The 14,791-nt window shown below is 46.5% G+C and overlaps 1 protein-coding gene across 2 annotated transcripts in view; it reads right to left on the reverse strand.

Moving 5' to 3' along the window:
• Window positions 1-14,791, reverse strand: part of Ttn (titin) — a 272,179-nt gene that overhangs the window by 188,414 nt on the left and 68,974 nt on the right. Inside the window, exons 48-76 of one of the 2 annotated variants that reach the window (XM_087900089.1) lie at window positions 14,179-14,742; window positions 12,983-13,267; window positions 12,606-12,884; window positions 11,929-12,207; window positions 11,553-11,831; window positions 11,151-11,438; window positions 10,763-11,041; window positions 10,383-10,664; window positions 10,013-10,291; window positions 9,622-9,900; window positions 9,241-9,519; window positions 8,721-9,008; window positions 8,318-8,596; window positions 7,883-8,164; window positions 7,510-7,788; window positions 7,107-7,385; window positions 6,716-6,994; window positions 6,329-6,616; window positions 5,809-6,087; window positions 5,326-5,607; window positions 4,119-4,397; window positions 3,718-3,999; window positions 2,530-2,808; window positions 2,125-2,412; window positions 1,685-1,963; window positions 1,313-1,591; window positions 928-1,206; window positions 520-807; window positions 95-382 (exon numbers count right to left, since the gene is read on the reverse strand). The exons of the other annotated variant lie outside the window; for it this stretch is intronic. Of the exons in view, the coding sequence (XP_087756215.1) occupies window positions 95-382; window positions 520-807; window positions 928-1,206; window positions 1,313-1,591; window positions 1,685-1,963; window positions 2,125-2,412; window positions 2,530-2,808; window positions 3,718-3,999; window positions 4,119-4,397; window positions 5,326-5,607; window positions 5,809-6,087; window positions 6,329-6,616; window positions 6,716-6,994; window positions 7,107-7,385; window positions 7,510-7,788; window positions 7,883-8,164; window positions 8,318-8,596; window positions 8,721-9,008; window positions 9,241-9,519; window positions 9,622-9,900; window positions 10,013-10,291; window positions 10,383-10,664; window positions 10,763-11,041; window positions 11,151-11,438; window positions 11,553-11,831; window positions 11,929-12,207; window positions 12,606-12,884; window positions 12,983-13,267; window positions 14,179-14,742 (8,448 nt within the window). The remainder of the gene's footprint in view (window positions 1-94; window positions 383-519; window positions 808-927; window positions 1,207-1,312; window positions 1,592-1,684; window positions 1,964-2,124; window positions 2,413-2,529; window positions 2,809-3,717; window positions 4,000-4,118; window positions 4,398-5,325; window positions 5,608-5,808; window positions 6,088-6,328; window positions 6,617-6,715; window positions 6,995-7,106; window positions 7,386-7,509; window positions 7,789-7,882; window positions 8,165-8,317; window positions 8,597-8,720; window positions 9,009-9,240; window positions 9,520-9,621; window positions 9,901-10,012; window positions 10,292-10,382; window positions 10,665-10,762; window positions 11,042-11,150; window positions 11,439-11,552; window positions 11,832-11,928; window positions 12,208-12,605; window positions 12,885-12,982; window positions 13,268-14,178; window positions 14,743-14,791) is intronic. 2 annotated transcript variants of the gene reach the window in all.

The raw sequence follows: 14,791 nt of genomic DNA on the forward strand, positions 1-14,791 counted from the left end.
AAAAAAAAACAAAACAAACCATTTTTTGACACACAGAAGACAACGTCACAAGCCTAGTCAAGAACCAGTCTTAGCAAACACTATGCAATGGTACCTTTTACACTCAGCTGGGCAGAGCACATGTCTTTGCCAACGTCATTGGTTGCTTGACAAGTGTATTGACCAGAGTCTCCTTTGCCCACTTTAAGAATCCTCAGATGGGGAGTGTTCCCCACACATGTGATAGTATAGTTTCCTCCAGGTCGGATTTCCTTGTTATCTTTTGACCAAGTGATTCGCATCGGTTGGGCACCGGTAACATGGCATTCAAAATCTGCACTTTCTCCGGCAATGACATCTATTGATACCGGCTTGATATCAAAGAAGGGGGATTTCTTAGGTTCTGGAAGATGAGAAGAAAAGGCAATGTGTATATGATAACATAGACCTTGCCTCTCTTTTGGCTGTCAGCTACTTCTGTCTTCGCAAGCAAATAAGAAATCAGGGTGGGGAAAGAGTAAGATGGGCATAGGAACGAACCTCTTGCTGTCAATCTAGCAGTAGACGAGGCTGTGCCAAGCGGATTGGAGGCGGAGCAAGAATACTGGCCAGAGTGGCTCAAGTCAGTCTGCAAAATTTTCAACGTTGCCACATTATCCACGAATGATGTCTGCAGATTTTCATCATCTCGTAAAAGCACCCCGTCTCTATACCAGCACACTTGGATGGGTGCAGAGCCATTCAGGCGGCAAGTGAGCGTAACTGGTAACCCAACAGTTTGCTCAATGTCCTTTAATTGTCTTGCAAAGGAAGGTGGGAGCTGGCGCTCTGTAGGAAGACAAGTGATACTTGAGGTATTAATATTAATGAATAAAAGGAGATAAATCCCCATAAAGATTAAGGAGATAAAGAGGGAAGAGAAAATGTCTGAGTGGCTAAAAGCGTCACCTTGAATTCTGAGGACGGTCTTAGAGGCAGCCGTTCCTATGCTGTTTTCCGCCAAGCATGTGTATTCCCCACCGTCATTGACGCTCACTTTGTTAAAGACAAGTGTGGCCACATTATTTGTAAAGTAGGTCCTGTATTCTGGAGTTGACCTTAATTTGGTGTCTCCTTTGAACCAAGACACTGTAATTTCTGGTGTCCCAGCTACTTGGCATTGCAAGGAAGCCGAGTCTCCAACTGACGCTTCCAGAGGTTCTAATTCCGTAACGAAGTATGGTGGTTCTAAAGAAGAAAGGCTCACAGTCAGCAAAGGGAATGACGCAAGAGCAAGGGACCCACCCTGCACATGGGATAAATTCAAAATTCTCAAGAGAGGGCGCTCACACACCTAAGGTAGACACCAGAGCTTCGCAAACATCCCTTCCTGCCTCGTTCTCAATCTCGCAGGAGTAGCGCCCTGCATCGCCCTTTGCACTGCTCAGGATCTCCAGGATGCACGTTTTCTCTGTGGTGACAATGTTGCATCTTTCTGACGGAGTTATGCCAATACCATCTTTTTTCCAGGTGACAGAAATCGGAAGTGTTCCGGTATAGGTGCCCTCCAGAATGACAGACTTCCCAGGTTCCACAGAGTGGTCGCTTAGCTTCTTTACAAACGTGGCCGGTTCTGATAAGTGACAAAGGCGTTGTAGTTAGGCACATCAGAAAGCCACCAAAACACTAGGCATCAAAAGAAGGAAAGCGAATGTGTTTGGCAAACCTTTCACAAAGAGATGCGTAGTGCAGGATGCCCGGCCGGCATCGTTAGAAACCACACAGGTGTACTCCCCACTCTGAGATACATCAGTATTAAATAATTCCAGTTCTGCCACAGTATCCTCAAAATAGATGTTGCACCTGTCTCCTTTCACCAGTTCTCTGGCACCCCTAAACCAGCCGACCTTGAATGGAGGGGTTCCTCTGATAACGCTTGTGAAGGTGACGTTTTTGCCCGGAAGGACTTCCAGGGGTTCAGGCTCTTTCACAAAAGAGGGTGGTTCTACACAGACACAGAAGACAATGGAAGGATCCAGTAAGCTTTGGACCTACTCTCAATTTTGAGTAACAAAATAAGAGTCCTTCAGGTGTACATCAGTCTGGACACATGTCCAGAGAGGATTTTTAATAAATGCCACACAAACTTGACTGTGTATCACTAACCTTGTACGGTCAATGTGGCGCGACACTCATCAGAGCCAGCAACATTAGCAGCCACGCACGTGTAACTGCCCATGTCCGATGAATCCAGGGAGTTCAGCTGTAACGTGCAGACGTTATCTGAAAATGTCGTCTGGTATTTCGCTCCACTGACAATCTTAGTCTTCTCATGAAACCAGGCGATGGAGATCGGGGACGATCCAGCCACTTTACATTCTAAGATGCAAGAAGTGCCCAGGACCCCACCAGTATCCTTCAGTCTTCGTGTGAAAGAGGGAGGAACCATTCGGTCTGCGTGAAGAGAGGCAAATGACTTGTGGTGACTCGAGGCAAGAGAAGAGTTACAAAAGAAGGAAAGTTCATAAGAGAAAACGGCATTAGCGAGCTGAAGAAAACGCCCAAACTGACCTGATACATCCACCACAGCGGTGCAGCTGCTTTTCCCAACGTTGTTCTGAACCTGGAACGTGTAGGTGCCTGCGTCTTCCTTTTCAACCGAGAGAATTTTTAAGGAAGACATTTTGTTGTAGAAGCTGAATTTGTGCTTTTGGCTACTGGTCAAGAGCTTCCCATCCTTGTACCACTCCACAGAGAGCTCAGGAGTACCAGCCACCTTACACTCCAGGGTGCATGTTTCTCCCACAGTCACCGTCACGGAGCCTGCCTTCTCTACGATGACTGCAGGCTCTGAAATAAAGCATCAGATGCATCGTTGAAAACCTGGATCTTTCCTTGTATCGCTTCTCTGAATTGCAATGACTGTTTTCTCTCATTGATGGTTCCATTTTCTCTCTCTCGGCTCTAAAATGTGATCTGTAATCCTATGCACTCATAAAGTTATTTGCATTCATTAAAAGGATGTTTGGGCATTGGTCTGCTCCAAAATAATCTAGGCAATGTATGTCAGACAATGTAGTTTGTTAAAAGTACAAATACTATCTATTTTGTAAGTACGTCTGTGTGTTTGCTGGGGGGGGGGGAGTTATATGCCATGGAATGCATTTGGGGTCAGAGGTCAAGGCAGTCCCAAGGATTGAACTCAGGCCCTCAGACATAGTGGCAGGCACCTTTACCCACTGAGCCATCTCACTGGGCCCCACATAATGTGTTTTGATTTGCACTTGACGTTCTTTAGAGTAGAAGGCCCTGTTAAATGAGTTACTCGATGTTTTTTTTCTCTGGGTTAACATGCTAGAGAAGAGATCTTGAATGTTCTCCTCACTTTCATTCTTATCACTGGATGGAAATTTAATATGCCCAGTGATGAAAGTGCAAACCTTTCCTTCGAACATTGATCTTCTGAAAGCAAAATTTCCTTGTAACAATGGAGAGGCTCCAAGTGGGTTTGTATTGAAATAAAAAATAGTTAGGAGATTTGCTACCCTTGCAGAAAAGCAGGGCATATCAATAAAACAGCTAGCTAATTTTTTGTAAGAACCATAGGAATCAGAAAAGAGCATTTAAGATCAACTGTGTCTTTTTCCTAAGCCTTCCAAACAGTGAAGCTCAATAAAGTTCTGGAAGAAATTCAGAACGAAGAGATCACATGGAAGTCACTGCAGTGATTGCCCCCAGGTTCTAACGGGGACCGCATACCTAAGACGGTCAGTGTGGCCATGTTCTCCCTCACTCCACCGTCATTCTTGGCTTGGCAGATGTACTTCCCAGCGTTAGCCGGCTCCGCTTTAGCAAACTGCAGAGTCGCCACGTTGTCCACGAACGAAATTCTAATGTTCTCGCTCTCTCTGACCACTTCTTCTTTCTCTTTAAGCCACTGGACAGAAATAGGCTGGGCGCCTTCTATGGATGCCTGCAGTTCGGCAGGCTCGCCAGCCACCACCGTGAGGCTGCTCAGCTTGGAAATGAATTTTGGTGGTTCTGAACGGGAAAAGATGAACAGAGATTGCTCAGGAAGCTTTCCAGGCAAGGGAAGAGAGAACACACTGAGCGTTCTGCACATGCCTGGCATTTCTGCCGTGCACAGAAATTACGCTCACCTTTTAGTTTTATAGCACAGACACAGGTGTCACTGCCCACTTCGTTCTGGGCTTTGCAGTGGTACTCGCCCATGTCTGTCGATTCCACGTTGAGGATGTGAATGCTCGCGTGGAAATTCTTAGATGCGATCTTGTACTTCTTGCTGCTTCGGAGTTGGCGCTTGTCTTTGTACCACACCACCTCAAAGGGCGGTGTTCCCGAAAGCTCGCATTCAAGACTAACTTCGGTGTTCTTAAGGGTTTCTACTACAGGAGGGAAGCTGCTAAAAACGGGTGGTTCTGGAAAAAACAAGAATTTCTCATGAGCTGGGCTCCTTGATAGCCTCCAATAGAAAAAGGGTTTCTTTTTTTTCCAATTAGAAGCATGGTTTAAGATAGTATCATGTGTAGGTAGCACTATCACTTATTGGCAAGACAGGTGGAGATCTTAGATGCATCTTAGAGGGCTCAGTTGAGAAGTTCAATGTGCTGGTTTATCTTGGACTACAAAGACGGATACCAAATTTATAAGTAAGCAAACGTATCAATGAGCAGAAATTCTGTGAAGTATGGAATTTTGCCTTTAGAAATTAAAGAAGAATGTCATTTCTGCTTTACAACAGAGACACCCAGAAATCACAAGAACGGCAGTGATCTGAGCCTTCCATTTCAGGAAAAGATTACTCTAACAATTATCTCACAGGACAAACTTGAGTTTTATGGCAAAGCATGCTGAGAAGTGGCTGTTGAAAAACTGGCACTATTGGCACCACAGGAAAGTCATGGATTTTACACAAAGGAGCTGATTTGTGAGAAAGAAGAAACATATTACTGTTATTTAAAGATGTAATATTAAAACCGATATTGTTTGTATGTTACATCACTATGATGCAGACCATACTGGAGATGCTGATATAGTTTCAGCGTGATTGAAACCAAAGGATCAATTTAAACACTTCCCATTTATTTTTGTATGTGCGTTTTAGCTGATGTGTTGAGGTGGCCAAAATTACAGGATCAGAATTACAGGAAAAATATGTCAAAACGCCCACGTGAATGTAAACTAATCTTAACAAGAAATAGCATTCGACAGGTGACATGATCCGATCTTAGGGAAATACCCTTGGATTTGAGATAGAAACTAAAGAGCGGTATAGAGTGAGAAACCAAGATGCCCAGGGAGAAGGGGATGGGTTTCCGTTAACGAGGAACAAAAGGAGGATTCTACCTTTTACGATAACCTTGGTGCTGCAGCTGGTGCTGCCAGCAGGATTCTGAGCCTCAAGGATAAAGTCTCCACTGTCCTCTGTCCCGAGGTTGTTCATCTGTATGACGGCCACCGAGTCGATGAACGTCATTTGGTACTTGTCACTGGCCGTGAGTTCATGCTCATTTCTGTACCACACAACTCGGATTTCTGGAGAGCCAGTGATCTTGCATTCCAGGCGTGCGGAGTCACCGGCTTTTACTATTTTGGATGCTTCTAATTTCTTTACAAACTTCGGTGGTTCTAAAGAGTCGGGGAAAAGGAGGTTATGAAAAAAGAGCGAAAAATCACAGAAGCCCAATTGGGCGATAGGTAGGAAAGGGAGAAACGGGACCAAGGTCTGGGAAAATTACTCAGCCATGTTAAAAAGCTGCCTTATTACAGAGTCTAGGAACAACAGAGGCACGAGGCAGACAGAAACATAAGACAAACAAACTTACACACCTGTCACAAGCAACATTGCAGTGCAAGAGTCGCTACCAACATCATTGGTAACTTGGCAAGTGTATTGGCCCGTCTTGGAAGCATCCACTGAGTAGAGATTTAAGAAGCTCGTCGACCCCTCTAGGCCAATGAAACATTTCGGTCCTGAGACAAGTTCCACATTATCCTTGAGCCACTTAATTTTGAATGGCGGTGTTCCTTTCAACACAGCCTTAAATTCCACTGTGGAGTCAGGTATGGCTTGCTGCCGCTCAGGTTTCTCTAGGAAGCTTGGTGGCTCTACAGATTTTAAGAGAGTCATATTTAGTCACGGTTCTCGCAGCCCAATTTTTTTTTTTAAATGGATATATAAGAAAACAACTCACAAAAAGAGGTAGTGATTAACTATTTCTTGAACTCAATGAGTGTGCATCAAAATAAACAGAATTACTAAGGTCTTTTACCTCTGAAGATACAAGGTTAAGAGTGGCGCCCTTTAGAAGCGCTAACAAAGAGCGGAAGAGGACAGGGCAGTCCTCACCTTTCACAGTTAAGATGCCGCTGCAGGCGGCGTCTCCTGCCACATTGGACACCTTGCAGGTGTAATTTGCAGTGTCTTCCAATTCCAGATGGCTCACTTCCAGCGACACAGTGTTTTCGTGACATACGAGTCTGTATTTTGCACTCGTAGATATTTCTTTCCCATCCTTAAACCACTGAGCACTAATGGGAAGTGATCCCGAAACCTTGCACTCCATTTGAATAGAAGAGCCCAGAACTTTATCCATCTTGGTTAACTTTTTGGTGAACGATGGGGGAATATCTTGGTCTATCCAAGGCAAACAGCAAAAAACACACCATTAACAGGCTGCTGTTTGTTTATAAGGTGTCTGCTATATTGAGTATAGTAGCTGGGGGGGGTACACACCTAACACTCTCAGGTAGGCATCGCAGCTACTGCTTCCAAAGTCATTTTCCACCTTGAACGTGTACTGCCCACTGTCTTGTTTCATGACCGACTGAATTCTAAAACTGGCCACATTGTTTTCAAAACTCATTGAGAAATATCTGCTGGGTACAATTTGCTTCCCATCTTTAAGCCATTTGACTTTGAGTTCTGGTGTCCCAGCTACCACACACTCCAAGGTGACCGGGTCTTTCTCGGTAACATCAACCGACTTAGCTTTCTCTATGATTTGGGCGGGTTCTGCAGTAAGAAGGAAAATGTGCACAAGTTAGGTCAGTAATCCTCTTCGAACCCAGCTATGCCGATCAAACCGTCTCTGTAGACCGCTCCTGAAACAGAACAGTTCACCGACCTTGCACTAGGAGGAAAGCGTAGCACCTCTCAACTCCTGACTCGTTCTTGGCTTGGCATGTGTACCGCCCACTATGGCCATTATCTACACTCCGGACTTGCAGTGTGGCTATGTTGTCCACAAATGAAATATGGACATTGTCATTTTCCTCAAGAATCTGGTCGTCCTTTAGCCAAGTTATAGAAATCGGGGGTGAGCCTGCGACAGTACTCTGAAAGGTGGCTGAGCTCTTCAAGACAGTGGTGACATTTTCCATCTTCTTGATAAAGGACGGTGGCTCTGTGGTTAAACGAGACAGTGGTTCAAGAAGAGGCACACCTTTCAGTTCCTATTCATTTCATTGCCTACAGCTAAAGAGCACTCAGTGTTCTGACTGGGTGGCTGATCCTAGCACGCGACTGACCTTTCAAGGCAACGCGAGCACTACAAGAGCAGCTGCCTCCTTCATTGGCTATGATGCACTGATATTCACCCACATCGGAGGGGTCACACTTGGTGATATGCAGATAAAACACGGACATTTTCTCAGACATTGTGTACTTCTTGCCACTTCTAATTTCCTTGCCGTTCTTCAGCCAGGTGACGTCGAGGGGCGTTGTCCCCATGACTTCGCACTCCAGCTCGACGTCACTATCCTTCACTACCTCCGCAGGCTCCAGCTCCCGGATAAAGGTGGGAGGCTCTACAGAGTCAAAAGGAAGACAGAGAGCGGCTTAACTCGAGAGCAGCCCCGAGTCCAGCACACCGCCCAGCTAAAACACAGAGCCATCACAAACCTTTCACTTTCAGTTCGACGCTGCAGCTCGCGGTACCTGCATCATTTCGAGCCTCACAGACGTAAGTCCCACTGCTTTCTACCCTGGCATTAGAGAGCTGGAAAGTGGCTAAACCATCCACGAAGGAAATGCCATACTTCCTAAGATCTGTTATTTCGTTCCCATCCAGATACCAAGAAACTCTGATCTCTGGAGTGCCTGTCACTTGGCATTCAAATGTGGTTGACTGCCCGTTCCTCAGCACTAATACTGGGCTGGGCTTCTTAATAAACTGAGGAGGTTCTAAAGACAAGAAAAGAAAGAGAGTGGCATGCTGAATTTTTTTTTTTTTTAAAAAAAATGAAATCCCATGACCAAAACTGTTTTCTTAATGCAAGTTCCCTTACAAAAGAGAAGCTCGGCAAGCAAGAAAAAGAGGTTATATAGAGAACAAACCTTTCACAAAGAGGGTGGCTTTACTGCTCGCGGTGCCAACGTCATTGCTCAGCTGGCAAATGTAGGTCCCGGAGTCAGCGGCTTTGGCTGAAAAGAGCTCCAGGATGGTGGAGGTGTCGTCCTTCCAGACCGAGCGAGCCGCCCCCGGGTGCAGCTCCTTGTTATCTCTGAACCACTTGATTGTCATGGGCGCGGTGCCGCCCACAAGAGCCTTCAACTGAACCCTCGTGCTGGGATTCACGTCTTGTGACTGTGGCTTCTCCACAAAGTAAGGGGGTTCTGGGGTGAAAGAGCAGGAAGCAGAAGAAAGAGACAGATTTATTTCCGGACTCAATGAAGAAGAAGAGAATTAGGAAGAGCAAGGCAACAGAGTTTGGAGGGGTAGAGATCAAAACTGCCCAACCTTTGACGGTCAGGTGACCGCTGCACTGGCTGTGGCCGGCCTTGTTGGTGGCGGAACAAGAGTATGTGCCACTATCTGTGCCTTCGAGCTGACTTATCTCCAAGAAGGCAGTGTTGTCGTGGAAAGAGAATTTGTATTTGTCACTAGCTGAGATTTCTTGGTCATCTTTGAACCACTGGATGCTGATGGGATGCGACCCAGCCACTATGCACTCTAAGTCAATAAAAGATCCTTTGATGCTGTCCATTTTCCGCAGTTTCTTGGTGAATGAGGGAGGAATAATAAGATCTAGCCAACAGAAAAGCAGGAAATTTAGGTCAATCTAGCTATCTGTTCTCTCCCTTTCTCTCTTTCTTTCCCTCCCTCCATCTCTCCCCTCTGACCACAAAGTGCTAAGGCATCAACCCAGTACCTTGCACACACATGAACTCTGCCCATTGCCCTTTATTTCCTCTTTAAATTGCACAAGAGGAAAGGCCCCTGAGGTGCCCAACTCCTCTCTGTGGACATCAATACCAACCTAAGACATTAATGCTAGCCTTGCAGCTGCTCCTCCCCACATCATTTTGGACCTCAAAAGTATATTCTCCACTATCTTTCTTCTCTGTGGAGATAATCTTCAGTATCGAGACCGTGTCGGTGACACTAATTTTGTATTTCGGACCCAGGGTAAGTTCTTGGCCATCTTTAAACCATTTGGCTGTAATCTCCTTAGTCCCTGAAAATTTAACTTGCAAAGTGGCTGGGTCTCCTTGGGTGACATCTATGGACACGGCCTCCTCCGTTATTGTCGCAGGTTCTGTTGGAGACAAAGGACAGGCGTGGCTGTGAAGCACCCCGCTGAAAGGCCTGGCACCTGCACCGCCTTCTCCTCCAACCTACGGCAGCTCTCGGAACCAACCTTTGACTGAGAGCAAAGCAGAACACCTCTGGATGCCTGCATCGTTTTTGGCTTGGCAGACGTATTTCCCATCGTGCCTGACTTCAATGCCACTCAGGTAGAGGCTAGCCACGTTGTTCTCAAACGTCATCCTTGTATTGTCGTCTTCCGTGATCTCTTCGTTGTCTTTCAACCAAGTCACCGCAATGGGCAAAGAGCCTTTGAGGGTGGCCTGGAAGGCAGCTGTGCCTCCGCGGAGGGAGCTGGTGGTCTCGATCTTCTTAACGAAGGACGGGGGTTCTATCAGGAGAATGAGGTCTCGATCAGTACCAGCTCTAAGGCCAAGCTGCATCTAGACAGCTAAGATGTGTCTGTGCAGAAGAGCCCAGCAGTCAACTAAGCCAACACTGACCTCTTAGTGCCACCCTGGCACTGCAGGTGCTGCTGCCCACCTCGTTGGTCACCCGGCACTGGTATTCACCCGCGTCTGTGCCCACAAACTTGAGGATCTGCAGGCTAACCAGCTGGTCCTGAATGAAGGTTTTATATTTCCTACCACTCCTCAGGGTCATGTTGTCTTTGAACCAAGTGATCTCGAAGGGAGGGGTGCCTGCCACCTCCGCCAGCAGCATGACATCGTATTCCTTTAAGACCTCCATGGGCTTAAACTCCTTGGTAAAATAAGGAGGCTCTATAGTAGAAGAGAATGGCGCGCGTTAATGGGCAGGGATCTGGGCTACGGGTCAAAGGCTGGGTCATACGAAGATCACATGAGGACAAACCTTTGACTATGACCACGCTAGTGCAGTGGTCACTGCCAGCTTCATTTTGGGCTTTACACATGTATTCCCCGCTGTCTTCAATGGCCACGTCTGTAAGCCCTAAGACTGCGGTGGACTCCACAAAAGACATTTTGTGCTTGCTGCTCTCTCTCAGCTCTCTGTCATTGGCAAACCACGTTATCTTAATCGGAGGGGTGCCTGTGACTCTGCAGGCTAGCTGAGTGGCATCTCCCTTCTTCAGCAGCTGTGAGGGCTCTAACTTTTCCACAAACGTCGCGGGTTCTGTGGAGGGAAGGGAGTTTATTAAGAAACAGCTGGAAGAGGAAAAGAACTCGTGTGGGAAAAGGGTCGCACGAAGGCGTCAAGAGAAGAAGGCAAACCTTTCACAAACAAGTCTGCACTGCACTCCACAGTGCCGGCAACGTTGCTGACTTTGCACATGTATGTGCCCGAATCCGAGGTCTTCACGGCGTAGAGCTCCAGAGAGCTCTCTAGAGCTTCTTTGGTGATATAGCAGCTTCCGCCAGAAACCAGCTCTTTGTCACCCTTAAACCATCTGATGGTGAGCGGCGTGGATCCTTGGAAAGTGCTCTTCAGGCAGACTGCTGAACCAGGCAGAACATCCCTGGACCCTGGCTTAGTTACAAAGCTGGGTGGTTCTGAAGAACAGGGAGAAGACAGAATGTGAAGGCATTACAAGTCTGGACCCAAGGGAGGGAGTCTTAATTTGAGATATTGGTAAAGCAGGCGACACAGTCCCTAGCCGACCTTGCACAATCAGGGCTCCACTGCTGTCTTTGCTCCCCACGGAGTTTGTGGCCCGGCAGGTGAAATTCCCTGCATCGCTCATGTCTACCCTGCTGATCTCCAAAGAGGCCGTGCCTTCCACAAATGCAATCTGGTATCTGTCCGACGCGGCGATTTCCTTGCCATCCTTAAACCAGGAGACCCTCATGGGGAGGGAGCCAGCGATTTTGCAGTCTAACCTGCAGGTACCGCTAACGACGCTGTCCACGTTACGTAAGGGTTTGGTGAAAAACGGAGGGATGTCTCGATCTGTTTGTGGCATAAGAAAGGAAATGGGATCAACACGGCAGCGCGCTCAGGGGCTCGCCCTCGGCTAGTTCCGTGGGTTTTTAGGGAGATGGGTAGTTCTCTGAACATACTAACCTAGCACAGTAAATGTGGTCTCGCAGGAACTGCTGCCCACTTCGTTGGCAATCTCAAATGTGTACTGGCCACTGTCATGCAGTTCTGCTGAGTAAAATTTCAGCTGGGCAATGTTGTTTTTGAAACTGATCCGGTACTTTTTACTAGCAGCCAAGGGCCTGCCGTCTTTATACCACTTGGGCTTGAGTTCTGGGGTGCCTGACACTGTGTACTCCAGAGTGGCTGGGTCCCCTGCGGTCACTTGGATCAGTTCCGCTCGTTCGATGATTTTGGCAGGTTCTACAAAGGTATTAGATAGTTAAGATTCCTGAGCGTGAATCAAGGCTTAACAGTAAGTGAAGGGGCCAAGGAAGAGCTAAAATGTTCCTACACGAACCTTTAACTATTAACTCCCCAACAGACGTCTGACTGCCGGCTTCGTTTTCAGCCAGACAAGTATATTTGCCACCAAAACTAATCTGCACGTCGGGGATGGTCAGCACGGCAACTCCATTAGCAAAGCTCATTTTAATTTTCCCGTCTTCTTTAATGACTTCTTGGCCTTTCAGCCACGTGACAGAAATGGGTTCTGAGCCTCTCACGGCAGCTTGTAAGATAACGGTTTGTCCTGCTAGGGCTGTGAAATCGTCGACTTTCTTGACAAAGGTTGGTGGTTCTAGTTAAGGAAGAGAGCACACACAAGCGTCAGTTCCCACACACTGGGCTCCACCCGGCTACACGCTTCCCTTGTGCAACACAACCATCACACAGCACTTGGTTATCAGAAAGAAGAAAGAAAGTACACGAAGAATTAGCAATTTCATTCAAGAGAGGCACAGAACGTAAATGTTTATCAGAAAATAAAATGACTTTTTTTGTAATTTCCTTTTGTTATCAGATAATAAATATTTCTGTTCATATCAAGACAAAGACTGAGTGAACGCTCTGGGCCCCAAGTTCAAATGAAGACAAAACACATTTTAAAGGTTAGAAGAAGAGAACAAATAAATTTTCTTGTTGTAGATGAAGAAAGCTATTTGGACAACTTATTAGACAAACGCCCCCCACACTAACCTTTCAATAAGTGTGTCGCCACGCAGCCACACTTTCCAACTTCGTTAGCGACTACGCATTCGTAATCACCCACGTCCGCGCTATTGAAAGACGCGATTTCCAGAAACACAAAAGACTTCTGAGCGAACACCCTGTACTTTTTACTACTTCGAATTTGCTTCTTGTCTTTAAACCAGCTAACTTCAAAGGGTCCCGTGCCTGCGATTTCACACTGAAGGAGCGCATTCGCCCCGCGCACTATGTCTGCGGGCTCAAGCGCTTTGATGAACGAAGGTGGTTCTACAAAGGCACGAGAGCACAGGGTGAGTTGTGAGCTACGAGACAACCAAAGGGAAATTTTCTCAGCGAAACAAAGAGCGGTAACTCAGGAAACAAACCTTTGACAAGGACTTCCGTGCTGCAGCTGTCACTGCCCACGTCATTGGTGGCCTCGCAGGAATAGGTCCCGCTATCATCGACCTTGACATCAGTGATGTCGAGCGTGGCCTCAGAATTGTTGACAAAAGACATTCGGACTGTATTACTTTCACTAAGTTCTTTGTTATTCTTAAACCAGGTGACCTGGATCACAGGGGAGCCTTTCAGCTTGCAATGGAGGCGTGCTGATTCACCCGGGAGCATTAAGTAAGAGGGATCCACCTTCTTCACGAAGGACGGTGGTTCTATATGATGTGTATAAAAAAAAAAAAGGAAAGAGAAAGGATGGAGACAATGACTGAAGCATACACACCACAAAAGAAAAGCAAACACACGTGACAAAAGACAGAGCACACAGAAAACACTTTCCCGAGACTTCTGAACAAGCCATGATGCACTCAGCCCTTGCCTTCATTCTGAACCACTTCCCTATCTCTTGGTAAAAAGAATAGAAAAGAGACACAAGCAAGCAGACTATATCTATATGAAGAGCAATTTTCTGAATGAAGACATCAATAACAGGCATGCTAACATGGATGCGGGGAGGGTATCCCACCAGGTCTCAACCTATACAAAGAGCTACAGGCAACCAAGACATGCTGAAGGCAGGAGAAATGGTCTTCCTCAGGGAAGAGCACATCAATTGGATATCCAGTATCAAATGATTTTAGTAGTGAAGACATATGTACAAATACTATGATACAGACAGCAGGTTGTAGTGACCGATTTAGGAATGTATATGTGTGTGCGACAACAATTAATGAGAAAGGAGTCTGTGCATTGAAAGAGAGAAAGGAGGGTGGTATGGAGGGTTTGGAGAGGGGAATGGGAAGAGAGAAATAAAGCAATGATAATTTCAAAAAAGAAACAATTTTAAAAGAAGATGGTTCTAATTCTTAGAAGAAATTGCGAGCAAGATTTGTTAACTGCTTTTTTAAAAGAGCCAAAGCAAGTGAATTCTAAAGAAGATTACACACAAATAAAAACCAAACAACAACAACAAAAGCCAACCAGATAATGGCAGGACTTTCCCAGACCCAGAGGTTTGCCGTAGGAGTTAAATTAGGAACAAAGGGTGCGGGCGGTACAGCTACAACAATCTTCTAAGACTTCCTTGTAGACAAGGAGGTGCCAGATGGCTGCCCGGCACTCTTACCTCTCACAGTGACTGTGGCAGACGAGGCGCTGCTCCCAGCCTCATTAGAAGCTGTACACGTATAGGTCCCAGAATCTTTTAGTTTGGCTAGAGGAATCTCAAGCGACGCTATTTTATCTTCAAAATAGATCTTGTAATCTTTCCCAGCCGGCAGTTTTTGCCCGTCTTTGCTCCACGTGACCGACACTTTCCTGTCTTCGTCTACTTGGCACTCAAGGTGGATCTTCTTATTGATGGCTGACTGCACGGCCTCTAACTCTTTAATGAAGTGGGGTTTGTCAATGATGGTCAACTCCGCCTGGCAGATATCAGCTCCAAATTTGTTGGAAGCCTTACAAGAGTAAACCCCCCTGTCCTGCACGGCAAGGTTGGAGAGCTCTAAGCTGTGTTTGTTGTCTGCGTCCGTGATCCGGCAGGTAGGCGACGGTGAAATAGCACTGCCGTCCTTCTGCCAGATGGTCTCGATCACGGGAGTCCCTGCCACTGTGCAGAGGAACTTGGCTGCCTTCCCCACAAAGGTTGTTAGGGACTTGGGTCTGGAGAGAAAGGTTGGTGGATATGCCTCTGCGAAAAGAAAGGTTTGCACGTTACATGTAGTCTCCGTTGAAGGTCT

This window comes from Myodes glareolus, chromosome 21 (genome assembly GCF_982192425.1).
Source record: "Myodes glareolus chromosome 21, mMyoGla1.1, whole genome shotgun sequence".
Taxonomy (NCBI): domain Eukaryota; kingdom Metazoa; phylum Chordata; class Mammalia; order Rodentia; family Cricetidae; genus Myodes; species Myodes glareolus.